Here is a 17,058-nt window from a genome sequence, read left to right on the forward strand (position 1 = left end):
AAGACCTTATTTTTGAATGTGTAGCCTTAGAACTAGAATTAATAATTGAAAATTGTTTAAAAAGGTGTATTATAATCTCCTTGTATAGAACCCCCAACAGTAACTTCAATCAGTTCATTTGGAAATTAACAAACTTGTTTGAAAAAGTGAGAAGAGAAATCAAAAGTAAATACATATTTCTTTGTGGGGACCTAAATATAAATTTGTTGAAGGAGGATAAGGAGATGAAAATGTTATAATGTCTTTTAATTGTCAAGCTGTATTTACAAGGCCAACAAGAATTACTAAGAATACCAAATCTTGCATTGACAATGTCATAACAAATGTAAATCCAAAATCCATCAGCAGTGAAATTATAGAATTAGGGCTATCAGATCACAACTCACAAGCAGTGTACTTAAATAAAAAAGCCATGAGTAAAAAGAAAATTATAAATACAAGAATGCTACAGAATGAAAATAGAATTAAACTACTTTGCAATTCCTTATCCAAAGAAACAAGCAATGAGGCGTATACAGCTTTTTGACAACATTCCAATCATTTTTTTTCTCTGCTTTCCCAATGAGAACATTCACAGTCAATCCTCTGAATAATAAAAAGAAAAAAACATGGATAACAAACGAATTGAAAGAAGCCAGTAAAATAAAAAGAAAACTGTTTGAAATCTCAAAAGTTAATGAGTCTGAATCGTTTAAAAATTATTTTAAACAGTTTCAAACAAAATATAATAAAGATATCAAAAATTCAAAGAGACAATTTAACAGACAATTAATTCTATCATCAAAAAATGTTAGTAAAGCTACCTGGTTGGTGGTCAAGGAGGAGCTGGGCAGTTGGAGAAATAAGATGTGTCATGAAATAAATGTGAACGGAGAAATTATACATAATCCAACAAGGATATCAAACTGCTTCAATGATTTTTTTTTCTCAGAAACGGGGCTAAAAATTGGTTCTTCAGCTAATATAGAGGAAGCAAAAAAAATATTTAAGAGGTTCTAGGCAAGTTTACGATAACTTTACTTTGGAAACTGTGAGTGAAAAGTATGTCCAAAAGGTTATTGATTTAATGGAATCAAAAACCTCTTACGGCTGGGATGAAATTCCTACATCGATAATGAAACTAGCCAGTCCTTATATTATCAAACCTCTAACTCATGTTGTGAACCTAGTAATAACAACATGTGTTTTCCCTCAAAAAATGAAATATGCTATTATCAAGCCCCTGTTCAAAAAATATGACACTAGACTAATAGAAAACTATCGTCCAGTAGCCCTACTACCAGCTTTCTCTAAGGTGGTTGAGAAGATAGTAAGCAATCAGGTCATGGAGTACTTGGACAAATATAAGTTACTATCTGAGCAACAGTTTGGTTTTCAGAAGGGGAAAAATACTCAGATGGCAGTGTTTGAATTGGTCACACATGTCTTGAGGGTTTTGGATGGATCGCAGAGTGCTCTTGGAGCATTCTGTGATCTATCTAGGGCTTTTGACAGTGTGAATCATGAACTACTATTGGTTAAATTGTGCAAATTGGGTTTCAGTGGAAAATCTTTGAAATTTTTTGAATCGTACCTTAATGATAGGTTTCATAGAGTGAAAACCTCAAACCAAGAAGGGAAAATCTTTTTTTCAGATTGGAAACCAGTTACTGTTGGTGTGCCCCAAGGCTCAATATTGGGTCCTGTATTGTTCTTAGCGTTTGTAAATGATCTTCCTCAAAATATTATGTCAAAATTAATATTATTTGCAGATGACACAACATTAATAACAACTGAAAGAAACCCACAGTTTTTAAAGTCATCTGCAGAAGCAACAAAGACATGTATGATTGGTTTAGCACAAATGGCTAGAAATTCAATAGCTCAAAGACAAACTTAATTCATTTTCACACCTCCCATACTAAAACCAATGGCATTATAAATAAGATCAACTTTCCCTGTGGAGAAGAGTGCCAACTTTCACAGAAAGCCACATTTTTGGGAATTATCGTAGATGAGGCGATGAACTGGCAATCACATATTAATATGCTTCAAGAAAAACTAAGTAAAGCCATTTTTGCTATTAAAACCGTTGCAGAGGTAACTGACAAACAAACTGCCCTGATGGTATACTATGGTTACTTTGTTTCTTTAATCAGATATAGTATAATATTTTGGGGAAGTAATTATTCAAAAATGAATTCAATTTTTGTTTTACAAAACAAAGTGATTAGATACATGTTTAAATTAAACTATAGAGAATCATGTAAAGAAGTATTTAAAAAAAATAACATTTTGACAATTCCTGCTCTTTATATTTTGGAAGTTCTAAAATTTGTAAAAAAGAATCTACTAATATTTACATCATCAATCATAAATCATAATTATAACACGAGATATAGAACTAATTATAAATACCCAATACATAAACTTACTATGTTAGAAAAGAGTCCCTATTACATGGGAATTAAAATGTTTAATATTATACCTGATGGGATGAAAAAAGAAAATAACTTATTACGTTTTGTTTCTTCTCTAACTGCAATATTAATAACAACATGTCCATATAAGATTGAAGATTTTAGTTCAGAACTGTTTAAAAAAGCATGAATAAGGCATGATGAAAAGATTTTTTTATTTCCTATTGCATGTAATTATATCATATATTTTATTAATAGTAGACTAAGTACGAGTAGCTTTTAGAAAAATTGACATGTCATACATTACAGGAGCTATGCTCCAACATTATGTAATAATTGTATGACAAATAAATGATTGATTGATTGATAGTGCTGACAGCGTCACATTCCACAACTGACCTACTGACAGCGGTGTACACAGCCGTCAGCAATCAACAGCCCTGCTTCTAACCTTGGCTCTCTTAAACAATCTGACGACTTGTTCCCTACTTACTAATTTGACATTGTTATATAGTTTAATTAATATATAAATCATTATTCTGACAATCTCCCTATACAAGAGCACTAATATTATCCTTGACAATCTGTGGAATTTTTTTAGACTTAAAATTTTTTAGACTTAAACTTAGAGAATCAGCCAAACTACCCAGACTAATTGGTTTAGTCTGCCAATTACTTGACAAGGTGTCTCAGTGGTGATGAATTGAGTAGTTGCCATTGAGTACCTAGTAATACACTGATCTACAGTATGTTACATTTTTGACATGGTCATTGACTACCTTAAATCAATCTAAATTTTACAGTGCAATTCCTTACACCTGACCTTTTTGTAATTACTGATACACTTAAGAATTACTATACTGAATTAAGTACAGTTTGTGGAGACTGTGGAATTTAAAATGCCAATATATCCTTGTGGAGTTTGTACAATAGGGGTCAGATATAAAGGAATATTTTGTAATGGCAATTGTAAAACATGGTACCATGCAGACTGTGTCAATCTATCAAGTAAGGAATTGAAAGATTTCTCAAAAAAAGACTACAAACTGAAGGTGCAAGAAATGCAGCTCCTCACAGATATGTAGTCTGAAAATGCAACTCCCTGTACAAATGGAATTAAATAGCCCTAACTCTTCAATCCAAGAACTTGAACAAAGTATTATGGAACTCAACCCAGAAAATATTGAAGACAACTTACTTGCTGCTGCTAAAATTGGTTCTGCATTGTTAGATGGGAACAATTTTTTTAAAGTCACAAAATACCAAACTAAGTAGTAAATTGGCCAACATGGAGGCCAAAATTGAAGAATTAGAAAGCTGTGAAGAAAAATATATGTCTGCCATGGAAAAACTTCAAGAAAAAAATGCTGAACTGGAATCACAAGGAATCAGGGAAAAAGAAAATCTTCTCAAGGTGCAAAGTATTTTTGAAGACCATGACAGAAAGCAAGCAGAACTTCTCAATAAATATGAATTAAAAATAAATGAACTTGATAAAGAAATTATAAGTTTGAAAAGAAAACTCTCAAATGGGCAAAACTTGAGTCATAAAGAGGAAAAGTTGATGAAAAACGCTGAATCCCAAACAGAACATAATACTAACTCAATAAATTCAACACTTCCTTTCCTTACCACAGAAATAGGACTTTTAAGGAAAAATCAGAATTTATTCAAAGAAAAACTCAAAAATTTGGAAGCAGAGGTGAAAAATTTGACAGACAAGGAGGACAAAACATTAGCAAAAAACAGTGGGAAAACACGGAATTCTACACCTTGCCGTACCCCTTCTAACAACAAGACCCATGTCACAACCCAGCCTTGGACAAAAAAGAAAACAATCGAATCCTAAAGAAAAATGTATTCAGCATCTCCCTGCAAGTCTCTAAAAACAGGCTGCTACAACCAGCAGAAAACATTAAAATCCCAATAATATCCGAAGGTGCAGCTAATAACAAACAGCTAACAAATAACGAAAACACAACCTTTTTGAAGAACAAAGGGATTCACTAAGTGATGATGAAGAAACAGAAACACCTGAAACAAGATCATTAAATGGAAAACACATTACAATTTCATCAATTAACACAAATAGTGGCTGCATCTCAAACCTGACCCAAGAGGACAACGCAAAAATTAAAACTATAAAAGCTTTCTCTTTCCCCCCAGAGGAAACCCCATTATTGACCACCCAACTCACATCTGACACAGACCTGCCACAGACATGCGGGATTAACTTTCTGGACACAGACCAGGAAATTTCTCTCAGTCCAACAACTTTCCCACAAACAGAGATGTCTAAAATATCACAGAGACTAATAACCAAGAACTTTTCATTTAACAACTTTGTTACAACACTGGACAACCAGGGCAAAACACACATCCTAATATGCTTCTCATCAAAACAAAATAACTGGAAGAAAAAGCTGTTTCGCTTCCTAGAACTGGCCAATGACTGCATAAAGTTCTCTATACTATTCTCAATTAAATTGGAAGAAATCTTGAAAAGCATACACCTAAACCAATCATGTATCAGAGAACTCCTACAGGTTGTACTACAATACTCAAGCAATGCATATCTACACCGCTTCCGCCTTTACACCCAAAACAAAGAGCTAAAAAAGGTCATAGATGACATCCTTGATGACACAATTGACAAGAATCAAAGAAAAATTGCAAGACTTTCTCCAAGGACATGTGAAGCAATCTATAGTTCATGGAGAATAGCACAAGGATCTCTTCCACTACCAAGTACATATACACCTCCACAACCAACAACACCAAACAGAAACAACTTTATGCACACAGCAATGCAAGAACAGAGGGAACTGTGGAAATCTAAAGAAAGAAAGATACTTACAAACCTAGCTTCAACATATAAAGAATACAACATAAGCCACATACATAAAGAACCCCTCAAGTTAACAGATTTCTGTGAAAAAACAAACAATAAGTATGCCATCATAAATTTACAAACAGGAGAATTCTTAACCAACACGGCAATAACAAAAGTATACCAATTTGGATTTGATGGTGCACGCTTTATTCATCTGACAAGAAATGAACAAAACAAATACAAAATGGCATCAGACAATATCTGCATAAATGACAACATCCTAACATCTGACTACACATACATTTTAAATGACCTAAGGCTCTACAACAGCATCAAACACATAAACATATCGTTGTACGTTCCCGGCGGACAGTCTGCTACTACTACTTGCAGTCTAGCTTCTGTTGAGGTTATGTTTTAGATTTAAGTTGTGAGTTTATGTTTACACAGTGCGACAGTCGCACAAGTGAAGTAAATAATCAAAGTAGTGAAGTTGTAGTTTTGTTCCATTTATTTAGTGTTGGTTATTATATTGTTCTTTAAAATGAAAAGATTCTTATCTTCAAATAAAACTGAACAAGGAAGTAAACCTATCAAGCTAAACCTTGTGCAAGGAGTGCCAGGATGCGGCAAAACAACCTTTATATAAAAAAATTACAGAGATGGTGATATTGTTCTATTCCCGACCAGAGATGCAGCACTGGACTTCCGGAAACGCTTCAATAACCTACATCCAAACCAGGAAAAAACTGCAAGCGACTCCTTCAGAACAGTTCATTCGTTTCTTATTAACTCTACTCATCATTTGAAACAAGGAGGCAGGTATGCCAGGCTCATTATAGACGAAGCACTCATGTTACATGCTGGAGAGATCTTGTTTGCATCCTTCCTTGCAAAAGTGCATGAAGTAATGCTTATCGGTGACACTAACCAAATCCCATACATAAATAGAACAAATCAGGAAGTAAAATACTACAGAATCTCAGAAATAGCAACAACCACCAAGGTACTTAACATGTCATACAGATGCACACAAACTACAGCAGCTCTTCTCTCTAGCTGTTATAGCCATGGAATGAAGACAACAAGCAGAGTTGAAAGAGAACTAAGTCTCAAACCACATAAAGGCCTAAAGAATGTTCAGGAAATCCTTGAAAAAGATGAATACACCTGCCTGGTCTTCAAACAGTCCGAGAAACGCGAACTAACAGCACTAGGATACAAAACTACAACTATCCATGAATTCCAAGGAAGGCAAGCTGAGAAAATAGCAGTAATACGCACCTCCAGCAAACCTGAAGAAATATATGACTCAAAACCTCATTGTCTGGTAGTAATAACAAGACACACAGAATCCTTCATCTATATCACACCAAATACAAATGACACACTGAGCAAATGGATAACTCATGCAAACACCCTCAACTCAAAAGAGTTAAGTTATGTTTCCACTGACACTCCTACTGAACCCACATCACAAGAAAGCAATAACCCTTATCCCCATCCTCAAACTGCTCATGGAACAAAAACCCCAGACAAAATAACTAGTTGTAATCCAGAACACTCCATGGAAATCATATCACAACCCCATTTTTTAGCCACACATCAGTTCCCGATAGAAAAACACAAACCAAAGTCTCCAACTCTAATCTTCCTGAACTCGTGCCTCAAAAAAACCAAAAACAATCTAAAGCACATCATAGGCCACACAAAGTCAACGTCATGCACCAAAATATAAATTGGCTCTCAAATAAGTTGGATAGGCTGGGCCACTTCCTGAATGATCACCTCCCGGACCTTATAATATTAGCAGAACATGGCATTTTTGAAGAAAACCTACATTACATGAACCTTGACAGGTACTCTCTAATCGGAGGTTTCACAAGGAAAAATCACCAAAAGGGGGCGTTCTGGGATATGCAAAAAAGGAAATAGAAAATCAAATAAAGCTCTTAAACACGAGCGGAGCTGAATCAGAACTGATATGTGAAACGGCCCTATTTCAAATAGCTATGAAGAAACACACTATCCAAGTACTGGGAGTTTACAGACCGCCAAGTGCAAACCTGAACCATGCAGTCAACATTTTATCAGTCCAACTCGAAATCGCTCTACAAACAAAAAGGAGAACGATCCTTATGGGAGATATAAATGTTGACAACTTAGTTGAAAACAGTGACAACAACAAAATTGAAGAACTCCTCGCTTCCTTTGGTATTGTCCGAGAGAACCTACCGCCTACGCGAATTACTGTTGAAACGGCCAAATCTATTGACTGGATCTGTACAAATATCGACGACCATCTCATCCAAACAGCTGTAATAACATCAGGCCTCTCAGACCACACAGCACAAGCCATCTCAGTACAAAGCCAAAAAATCAACCCACCCCGTGAAAGGGTGAAGAAAAGGATATTCAACAAAAAATCTACAGAACGTTTCAAAACAAGTCTTCAGGGCCAAAACTGGGACTCTGTACTCTTAACAAATGACGCCAATTCAGCCTATAGTAACTTTCACGAAATCCTACAGCAAACACTAAACAGAACATGCCCTCAAATAACAACAAATAGAAAGCCTTGTACAAAAATACAGTGCTGGGATGCAGAATGTACAAGACTAAAGAATATATATATATCCAAGCCCTGGAAAGAGAACAACTTACAGGATGCGTTGAGGACAAGGTAGAGGCAGCAGCAAGAAAGAAAGATTACGACCTAAGACTAAAGCTTCTGAAACGAGAACAAGCAATAGCTCACATAGAACAAGCTGATAACAAGCCCAAAGCACTATGGCAAGTAATAAATAACGAAAGAAAGGCAAAATCAAACACAACCACTGAATGGAAGCTACAAACAGGCAATGAAACCATACAAGACCCAGCAGACATAGCAAATTGCTTCAACAATTTATTTGCCACAATTGCAGACAGAACACTTCAAGCCAGTAACATCAGCCTAAACTCGTCACAACAAGACGAACCAGCACCAGCAGCAAATTTTGAATTCCAATTTCAACCTGTGACGCATTCTGATATAAAAAAAGCCATAAACTCACTCAAACCGAAGACTTCTTCAGGCATTGACGAGATATCAGCAAAACTAACCAAGATCTGCAAAGAAGAGATAACAATCCCCCTGACAGATATCACAAATAAATCACTCCAACAAGGAATTTTCCCTGATCTACTGAAAACTGTAAAAGTGTATCCAAAATGCAAAAACGGCGAAAACACCAGCACAGGTAGCTATAGGCCAATCTCCCTCATCTCAACTTTCTCAAAAATAATAGAAAAAGTAGTTCTGGAAAAACTTCTCCTTCACCTACAGCAAAACAAACTGCTCACATGCCAACAGCATGGATTCCTAAAAGGAAGGTCAACCGCCACTGCCCTGATACAATTCACAGAACATATAATTGACGAACTAGAAGAGGGAAACAAAGTAACAAGCCTATTCCTAGACTTTAGCAAGGCCTTTGACTGTCTCAATCATAACAGACTACTTTCCAAATTAAGAGCTCTAGGTGTGACAGGGACAACGGAAAAATGGTTTCACAGCTACTTACATGACAGGAAGCAGCTTGTCGAGATACAGTACATAAATAACAACATCAAACAGAAGATGAAATCAGAACTCATCAGTGTACGTAAAGGAGTTCCGCAAGGCTCTGACCTGGGCCCCATACTGTACCTTCTATTAACAAATGACCTCCCAAGCTGGCTACAAGACTCCTGCCATACAGTAATGTATGCCGACGATACAGCCATCACACTGGCACATAGATCACTTGAAACACTCACCAGAAACACAAACACCGCCCTCAACATTACCAAACAGTACTGCACAACAAACGAACTGGTTCTTAATGAAAAGAAAACAGTCCAGCTAACCTTTACTACCAGAAACAAAAACAACACTAACATAACACTACCAGATATAGAGTCAAAAAAACAGCACAAAGTACCTTGGAATAACAATAGATTCTTCTCTGTCCTGGACAGCGCACATAGACGACCTCTGCAAAAAGCTCTCATCATGCACTTATGTCATTAGGAGACTAAAACAAATAAGTGGCTTGGAAGCAGCAAAAATAGCATACTTTGCCTTATTTGAATCACATATGAGGTATGGTATTGCAACCTGGGGAGGTACAAGTAATACCAATCTAGAGAGGATTCTGGTACAACAAAAAAGAGCAATCAGATGCCTTGCAAATATCACCCCACGAGAAAGCTGTCGAGACGCTTATAAAGAGCTAAAGATCCTCACAGTAGTGTCACTTCACATTCAAGAAGTGATTCTACATGCTGTTAATACAGCACAGCTCAGACATAGAGACATGCACCAGCACAATACTCGTCATGCTGCAGACTTCACACTACCAACTCACCATCTCAGCCTGTTTGGAAGGAAACCCTCATACAAGGGAGCAGCATATTTCAACCGCCTACCAGACCATCTCAAACAAGAACCAGTCAAGACACTCAAGAGAAAGCTAAATCTATGGCTACAAGACAACCCTTACTATACAGAAAAGGAATTTTGTGACAATTAAACATGTTTATTTTTATGAATCTAATGACTACTGACTCGATGTACTGTTCTCAAAGAATATGTCATTAAAGTATATTGTCTATTGTCTATTGTCAATTGCTGGTAGCCAGTCAAACTCCAGGGGAAATGACATAGTAGGATTATTGGAACCCCAGTCCCAGGAATTACAGCCCTCATATTCTTATTAAGTTATAGTGTTTGATTTTGTAGTTTAATTCAAGATTTCAAACCTATCTGCGTGGGATTTTGTGGAAACCTAAATCTATTAGTTTTTTGTGTGATATGAAAATAGGCCTTTTTAAAGTTATTAATTAGTTATTATTAGTTAGTTGTTTATTCGTTATTATTTACTTTTTAAGTTATTAATTTTTTTAATTTCTGGGATATATGGGAGAAATACTTGAATAAATTGACTAATAAATACTTTAAGATTTTCAAAAGAATATTTCAATTATATTTTAACTGGATTCAATATGCAAGATTAGAAAATGGTGTGCAATGAGTTTCCCAGCTGAAATTGAAGGTTTGACAGTTGTTTAAATTTTCTTACTTAGTCGTTCTAATACTGATCTGTTTCCAATAACCTTAAACAATTTGTCGAAAGAAGTTTTTCCATTGTTTTTTATTGTAAATTATAAAGATATTTATTGAAGCCGTCATCAACATATGGAAGGAAATCTCCCACCATCTTATTGATTTTCTATAAAATATGACTGTTCATGAGAGAAAAAGGTCATATTTGACATGTATATCACCTACTATGAGATTAAAAACCACTATTTTCAGTTTATCATGCCATCAAGTTAGAGCTGGTTGATAGTCATATATTCAGTTATAATCTTGGTACTGGTGAGAAGAAGAATAATGATTTTCAATTAAGTATTTCTTATTATTATTTAATTACATGTATTTATATCTTAGGATGGAGCAGGGGTCAGTGTCTAATCAACAGCCTGATGTAATGTCTGATCACCCCAATGTAAGTATAGATAAATACAATGTCTTAGCAATGTGTGATACCAAACTTATATGAAATGAAAATACTTTACCATAATATTATTTATAGAATTAAACAGTACCTTTCATTAATTTGATGAATTAATCTTCGATAATTTTAACACTTTCTGTATATTAATCTTCATGTCTATTATTATGTATCTTCTATCTCACATAAATATTTAATAAATTTAGCTTTCTTTTATTACAGTAAGTAATGTGCTCTCTTTACATTCTTTCACAGGTGTTACAAATAGTGAATAGTGTCAAATTGTTTAGCTTGTCAAACTATAACTACTAACTTGTTCCTCTATGGAGCGTTGAACAATCACTGTGTTAAAAAACAAAATTTTATAGTGGCTTTTTAAAATGTATGTTCATATACCGTACACAGAGTGATCTACTCAAGGAAACCACCATTGGAATTGCAGAAACTATTAATTTTACAGCAAACTTTGAATCGGAAAATGTATTTAATTATTTATTCTTATTATGATTACACTCAACATTTTAAAATTCGGTCACCATTTTCTAATATGGCAGTTAAATTTGAAATTTCTTATAGAAACTCTTACATTTTCTGATGGATTTGGGTTATACATGTCATTCTAAGAGTTTCTTATTCTTGGTGTTCTATTCATATACTTAACTGTTTAGTTACTAGAAGCACTGAAAGTTTCAGAAACTCTTTTTTCAAATAATGTTTTTACTCTGTCTTTGAACTAACTTACCATGTTCAATTTTGAAGTGTTTTTTTAAGACTAGCTCCTTGTTGTTGAAGTTCAGATAATTTTTGTGTAATTGATTGTGTATTATCTTGAACTATTTTTCAAACTAATGTTAGATAAATTTCCGCAGAGATTTGGTTTGAATCAGTACACCTGGTCTGCATATGGGGCTTTGCAAGATTTTAATCGACCAAGTATTCGTGATTTAGTGACTGCTTGGAAGGAAGTTGAAGTAAATGAACCAAATATAGCTGAAACCAATCAAAACACACATGTTAAAGGAATACTTCGAGGTAACTCTACTACTAAAAGTATCTAAACAAAATAACTGGTTTTAAATTAGCTGATGAATTTTTTAGAGATAATTCTAGAGGAGGGTCTTGTATTCTAACTAAAACTAATAGATGTCATTCATAGATCTGATCTTACGAGTTTAAGTGAACAATCTGTTTTTGGGTGATCCTTTATTGAAATAAAACCATTAAATATTTTACTTATTACAGTATACAAATCACCTGGTCATTTTAATAACAAATGTATTCTTAGAGAAATTAAGCTTCTCATACAAAAACTTTAAAAAGAAATAAAATCAAAAAAAGGTTATAATTACATCAGACTTCAATATAAATTTACTAAAGCATGACAAGGCCACAGAAAAAATTTCAAGATTTAGTAAAACAATTTTGATATATTTTAAATAACAAAGAACCAACCAGGGTAACTGACAGATGAATAAGCTGTATAGATAACATATTAACCAGCCTAAATTGCAGGGGTAACTTTTTATTAAACACAGATCCAGGCCTATCATCATAATACTCTTCTGATTTTTTTGCCAATAATTAAACACCACAAGGAAACCACTAAAAAATAAAAATTTATAGTGAAGAAAACTCTGTCCAATTTAAATAATGTCTAGAATGGGATCTAAATAGTTGTCTTTTCTCTGAGTCTGTTGACTTAAACTATATATATTTTATTAAGAAACTTTTGCTTTGTATGACTAAATCTTTACCTTTAAAAACTGTAAAGTTAGACAAAGTTTAAAAATTAATTGGATAACAGAAAGAATAAAGTTTCCTCACAAAGAGAAAGTCAACTTCATATATTAGCAAAAAAGTAAAGATTTAAATTTTATAAACTATGTAAAAAATTATAAAAAAGTTGTAGTTAAAGCTAAAATTATGGTAAATGACAGTTATGTATCCAATGCAAAAAATAAATCCAAAGCTACATGGGACATTGTTAAAAGAGAGCTTGATAATAATGGTTCTGAGTAATAAAATTAAAAATGTATTGGATATAAATGGTAGTAAAATTAGTGAACCTCAAAAACTCGTTGATCATTTTAATACTCACTTTGTTGGTGTTGTGGATGAATTGAACATAACCAAAGTTGTGATGAAAAAGAATGCTGATATTAGAGCAAGTGTTCCAATACCAGAGTTAAATTTGTTTCAGTTTGTAACAGTAGATGAAGTAGAAAAACAATTCTTAGTTTTTAATAACAGTAGGGCATATGGTTGGGATGGTATATTAGAGCAAGTGTTCCAATACCAGAGTTAAATTTGTTTCAGTTTGTAACAGTAGATGAAGTAGAAAAACAATTCTTAGTTTTTAATAACAGTAGGGCATGTGGTTAGGATGGTATTCCTATATCACTATTAAACTATCTGTTAAAGTAATAAGCTCAATTTTAGCCAGTATAATAATTCAGTCATTTAATCATGGACACTTTCCGAGTAAACTAAAATTATCAGATGTAATTCCTGTATTTAAAAAAGATTCGCCTATTAAAATATCTAAGTATAGACCCATCTCATTACTAAGCAATATTTCAAAAATTTTTGAAAAGGCAACAAATTTTAGGATAACAACATTTTTAGAAATCAAAAAAACTAATATGTAATGAGCAGTATGGTTTTAGAAAAACAGAAGCACTGAATTAGCTCTTATATCCTTTGTCAATAGTGCTTCAAGGGCTTTGTATGAGTATACGGTCTACAGCAGGTATTTTTTGTGACTTATCCAAGGCCTTTGACTGTGTAAATCATAAACTGCTCTTGTCTAAATTATCTCAAATTGGAATTAAAGGAAAAGTATTAAAATATTTAGAATCATACTTGAAAGACAGAAAACAAAGTACTACCATGAATGATACCTCAGTTAAAATCACGTCTAATTGGGAAACGCAGCTTATGGTGTTCCACAGGGTTCAATTTTAGGTCCAATTCTTAGTCTACATTAATAATTTACCAATTGACTTTTCAAATACTAATTTTATTTTATTTGCTGACAATACAAATAAACTAATTCAAGAAAACAACATAACGAGTATATTGGAATCAATCGTAAGAACTCTAAATAAACTTGATGAATGGTTTAATTTTGCTGGACTGTTATTAAATAAAACTAAAACAAATGTAATGAAATTTAAAACAAAAAATAACCATAACAGTGTCTTGAAATATAGCAGATTAAACCTAGTTGATTCACATAAATCTTTAGGACTGAAAATCGATAAAAATTTAAACTGGAAATTTAATGTTAATTACCTAGTAACCAAACTAAGCTCTTTTTGTATCTATTTCTATTTGTAAAATTGTATACTATGCCTATGTACAATCAATTTTGAAATATGGTATTGTACTTTGGGGTTCATCTCCTGATTTTGAACAAGTATTCATAGCCCAAAAAACTGTTCTGAGAGCAATGGATGGTGCAAACTTTAGAGAGAGCTAAATGTGAGTGGATCATTGAAAAATATATTAATTCCAGTGTATTTAAATTACTTATTTTTGCCATTTGTCGCAATGCATATAGACCAGTAGAAATCTTATTAGTAACATGATCTACATATTTATCCCAAGCTAAATTTTTATTTATTATAAGTCCTAAAAACTTTGTGTGGTGTACTTGTTTAAGTCTGTCACTGTCTAGAAAAATGTCACAGTTTAAATTTGATCTAGATTGCTTTGTAGAAAAAGAAATATAATTAGATTTATCTGAATGTAATAAAGGATTATTTTTGTCAAAAATCCTTAATCCTACTTAGACCAATATATGATGAAATTTCAATATTATCAATTTTCTGACCAGAAAACAATGAATCATCAGCTTACAGACATCCAACTCCTCCATCACCCCTGTCAAACCTCCTATATAACATAAAAACAATAGATGTCCCAAGATAAACCCCTGGGGCACACCATGCTGTAGTGTCTGTAGCTGTGATCTATGAGTCCTCATATACTGACCGTGAAAAATTGTTTTTCTATTTATACTGTTTGTTATATAGGAATCAAACCATGTTTGCTCCTTTCCATATATACCTAAGCTGTTTAATTTCCTTATTAACTCTACATGACAGATACTATTAAATGCTGTGGTAAGATCTAAAAAAAATCCAATTACTTTTTCTCTTTTATCGACGGAGTCAATAATGGACTGGATAAATTCTATAGAGGGCGTTATTGTTGATTTTTCACTACGAAAACCACGTTGTTGTTTGTCCAACAGTTCATTAGACTCTAGGTGTTTTATAAGCTGATCATAAACCACTTTTTCAAATATTTTAGAAAAAATTAGGAGCAATGACACTGGCCTATAGCATGCTGGATCAGTGACATCACCTTTTTTAAAGAGAGGAATCACTTTTGCAACTTTTAAAATATCAGGAAATATTCCTGAAATTAAAGTAGAATTGATTACATGGACAAGAGGTTTTAAAATACAATCAACAGATTTTTTCACAATATCGATTTCAGATTTTTTTTCGTACCCCACAGAAAACTTAGTTTTAAATGGCAAAACTAGTGTTTTTAACTGATACTCAGACACCGGTTGAAATCTGAAACATGGCCGAGCACAGGTCAGATGCTCAGTATTAGAGTACATACTGCAACACTTGTAATTTAGTTATACTTTTTTTAAACATAACCATGCACCTGTTTGTATTACTTAGATAATTATTCAAATGTCAATGTGCAATAAATACTTTGAATTTGAACTCATTTAAGCCTAATTTTGTTTTATATTAATAAGATTAATGTACTTATTTAAAAAAATTAGATATGACTGTTGTAATCTTTGCATCAATGTATACAAATATATTGCATATATTGATACAATTTCAGTAATGTACTGGAATTTAGGAACCGATTTCCATGATTATATAATTATATATGCTGATCACGATGAAATAATCTGAAATCTTGAATTGGGGGGAAATGCACTTAACTGCCATGTTGGGGGAACTGATAAATTGCAAAGCGCTAAAGAATTAATTCCATTACAGAGATTTAGCATTCTAAGACGAATTTAGTTTTGACATTTTCATATGTTTTACATTTCTTGGTGCCTATAGGCACTTAATCAAGAAAACATTTGTAATTTAGAACTCTTTAATCTTTTTTGAACATATGTTTATATAAAATCTATAATGTTTTAAAAGAGATGTTTTCATATTATATGTTTTACAAAAATTTTGATTTACAAAAAAAACCTACTGAGCCAAACAGTTTCAAAATTAAAAAATATACTACAGATATTTTTCACATTACTCAAAATACTCGTTTTCCTATTTCTTGTAGTTGTTTATATACTCCAATTTCATCCTGAAACCTCAAAAAAACAATTAGTGAATAAAGTTTAGCAATAGGCTGACAATTAGTTGAATTATGTTAGTTGCAGTGGAGTAGTAAATATGCCACACATAATGTGGTAATTTTCAAGTAAAACTAGTATTTGAATATAAAGGTCCTTCACTGTGGTTTTTTATGATTTATTATTATAGGTTACACTAATACTTTGGGCTTAATGATTTGGAATTCATACAAAATTTCTTAAACAACTAAACATTTCTTTTTTCTGTTCATTTTTTCAAAGAAAAGAACATTTATTTACTTCATAAACTAACACTCATTAATTATGTAAACCAACAAAACCAAAGTTGTGAAGGAAACAGGAACAGCTGTGAAAGAAAACTATAGTTACACTTTACTTGTATGGAATGGAATTATGTGTTCTAAAGTATTTAGTTCTACACTAAATAGAATTTCATGTAAAAATATGTAGGTCTAGGTTTGTTTTAATTTTCTTTATTTGAAAAGCAAATAATATGTACCAGGTGCTTGTAAAATGTAGTTGAAGTTTGCTGCACTTTATAAATTGATAAATAATGTGGAAAAACTTGCCTTAATATAGCTTTTCATTGAACTATTCTTGTTCATAATGAAAAGAAGTTTTGAAAAATAATTGTTTACCGTCTTTGAGTGTTAAACCCCCTTAATTGCTTAATTTAAAATATAGAGTGTAAAATAAACCAAAAATAATTTCATAACTCGTTCAGTTCCATACAAAGTAATGTGATTTTGGATATGTTCATCACAGGCACTGGCATTGACAAATAAAATATCAACATTATCTAAGTTTGGTAAGAGGAGATTCTAGGTCAGATTTTAACTAGCATCTACTACTGGAGACTGGAATGTAAGGGTTAGATAACTACAGCTTGTTGACTATAGTGGGCTACCAATAACCATTAAA

At 32.9% G+C, this 17,058-nt stretch overlaps 1 protein-coding gene across 2 annotated transcripts in view; it reads left to right on the forward strand.

Annotated features, from left to right (window-relative positions):
* The window catches only part of LOC124369234, an 80,499-nt gene that overhangs the window by 60,052 nt on the left and 3,389 nt on the right, over positions 1-17,058 (forward strand). For both annotated transcript variants that reach the window (XM_046827114.1, XM_046827113.1), the window contains exons 11-12: positions 10,709-10,766; positions 11,642-11,804. In XM_046827114.1, the coding sequence (XP_046683070.1) occupies positions 10,709-10,766; positions 11,642-11,804 (221 nt within the window). The remainder of the gene's footprint in view (positions 1-10,708; positions 10,767-11,641; positions 11,805-17,058) is intronic.

Source organism: Homalodisca vitripennis, chromosome X (genome assembly GCF_021130785.1).
Source record: "Homalodisca vitripennis isolate AUS2020 chromosome X, UT_GWSS_2.1, whole genome shotgun sequence".
Lineage (NCBI taxonomy): Eukaryota > Metazoa > Arthropoda > Insecta > Hemiptera > Cicadellidae > Homalodisca > Homalodisca vitripennis.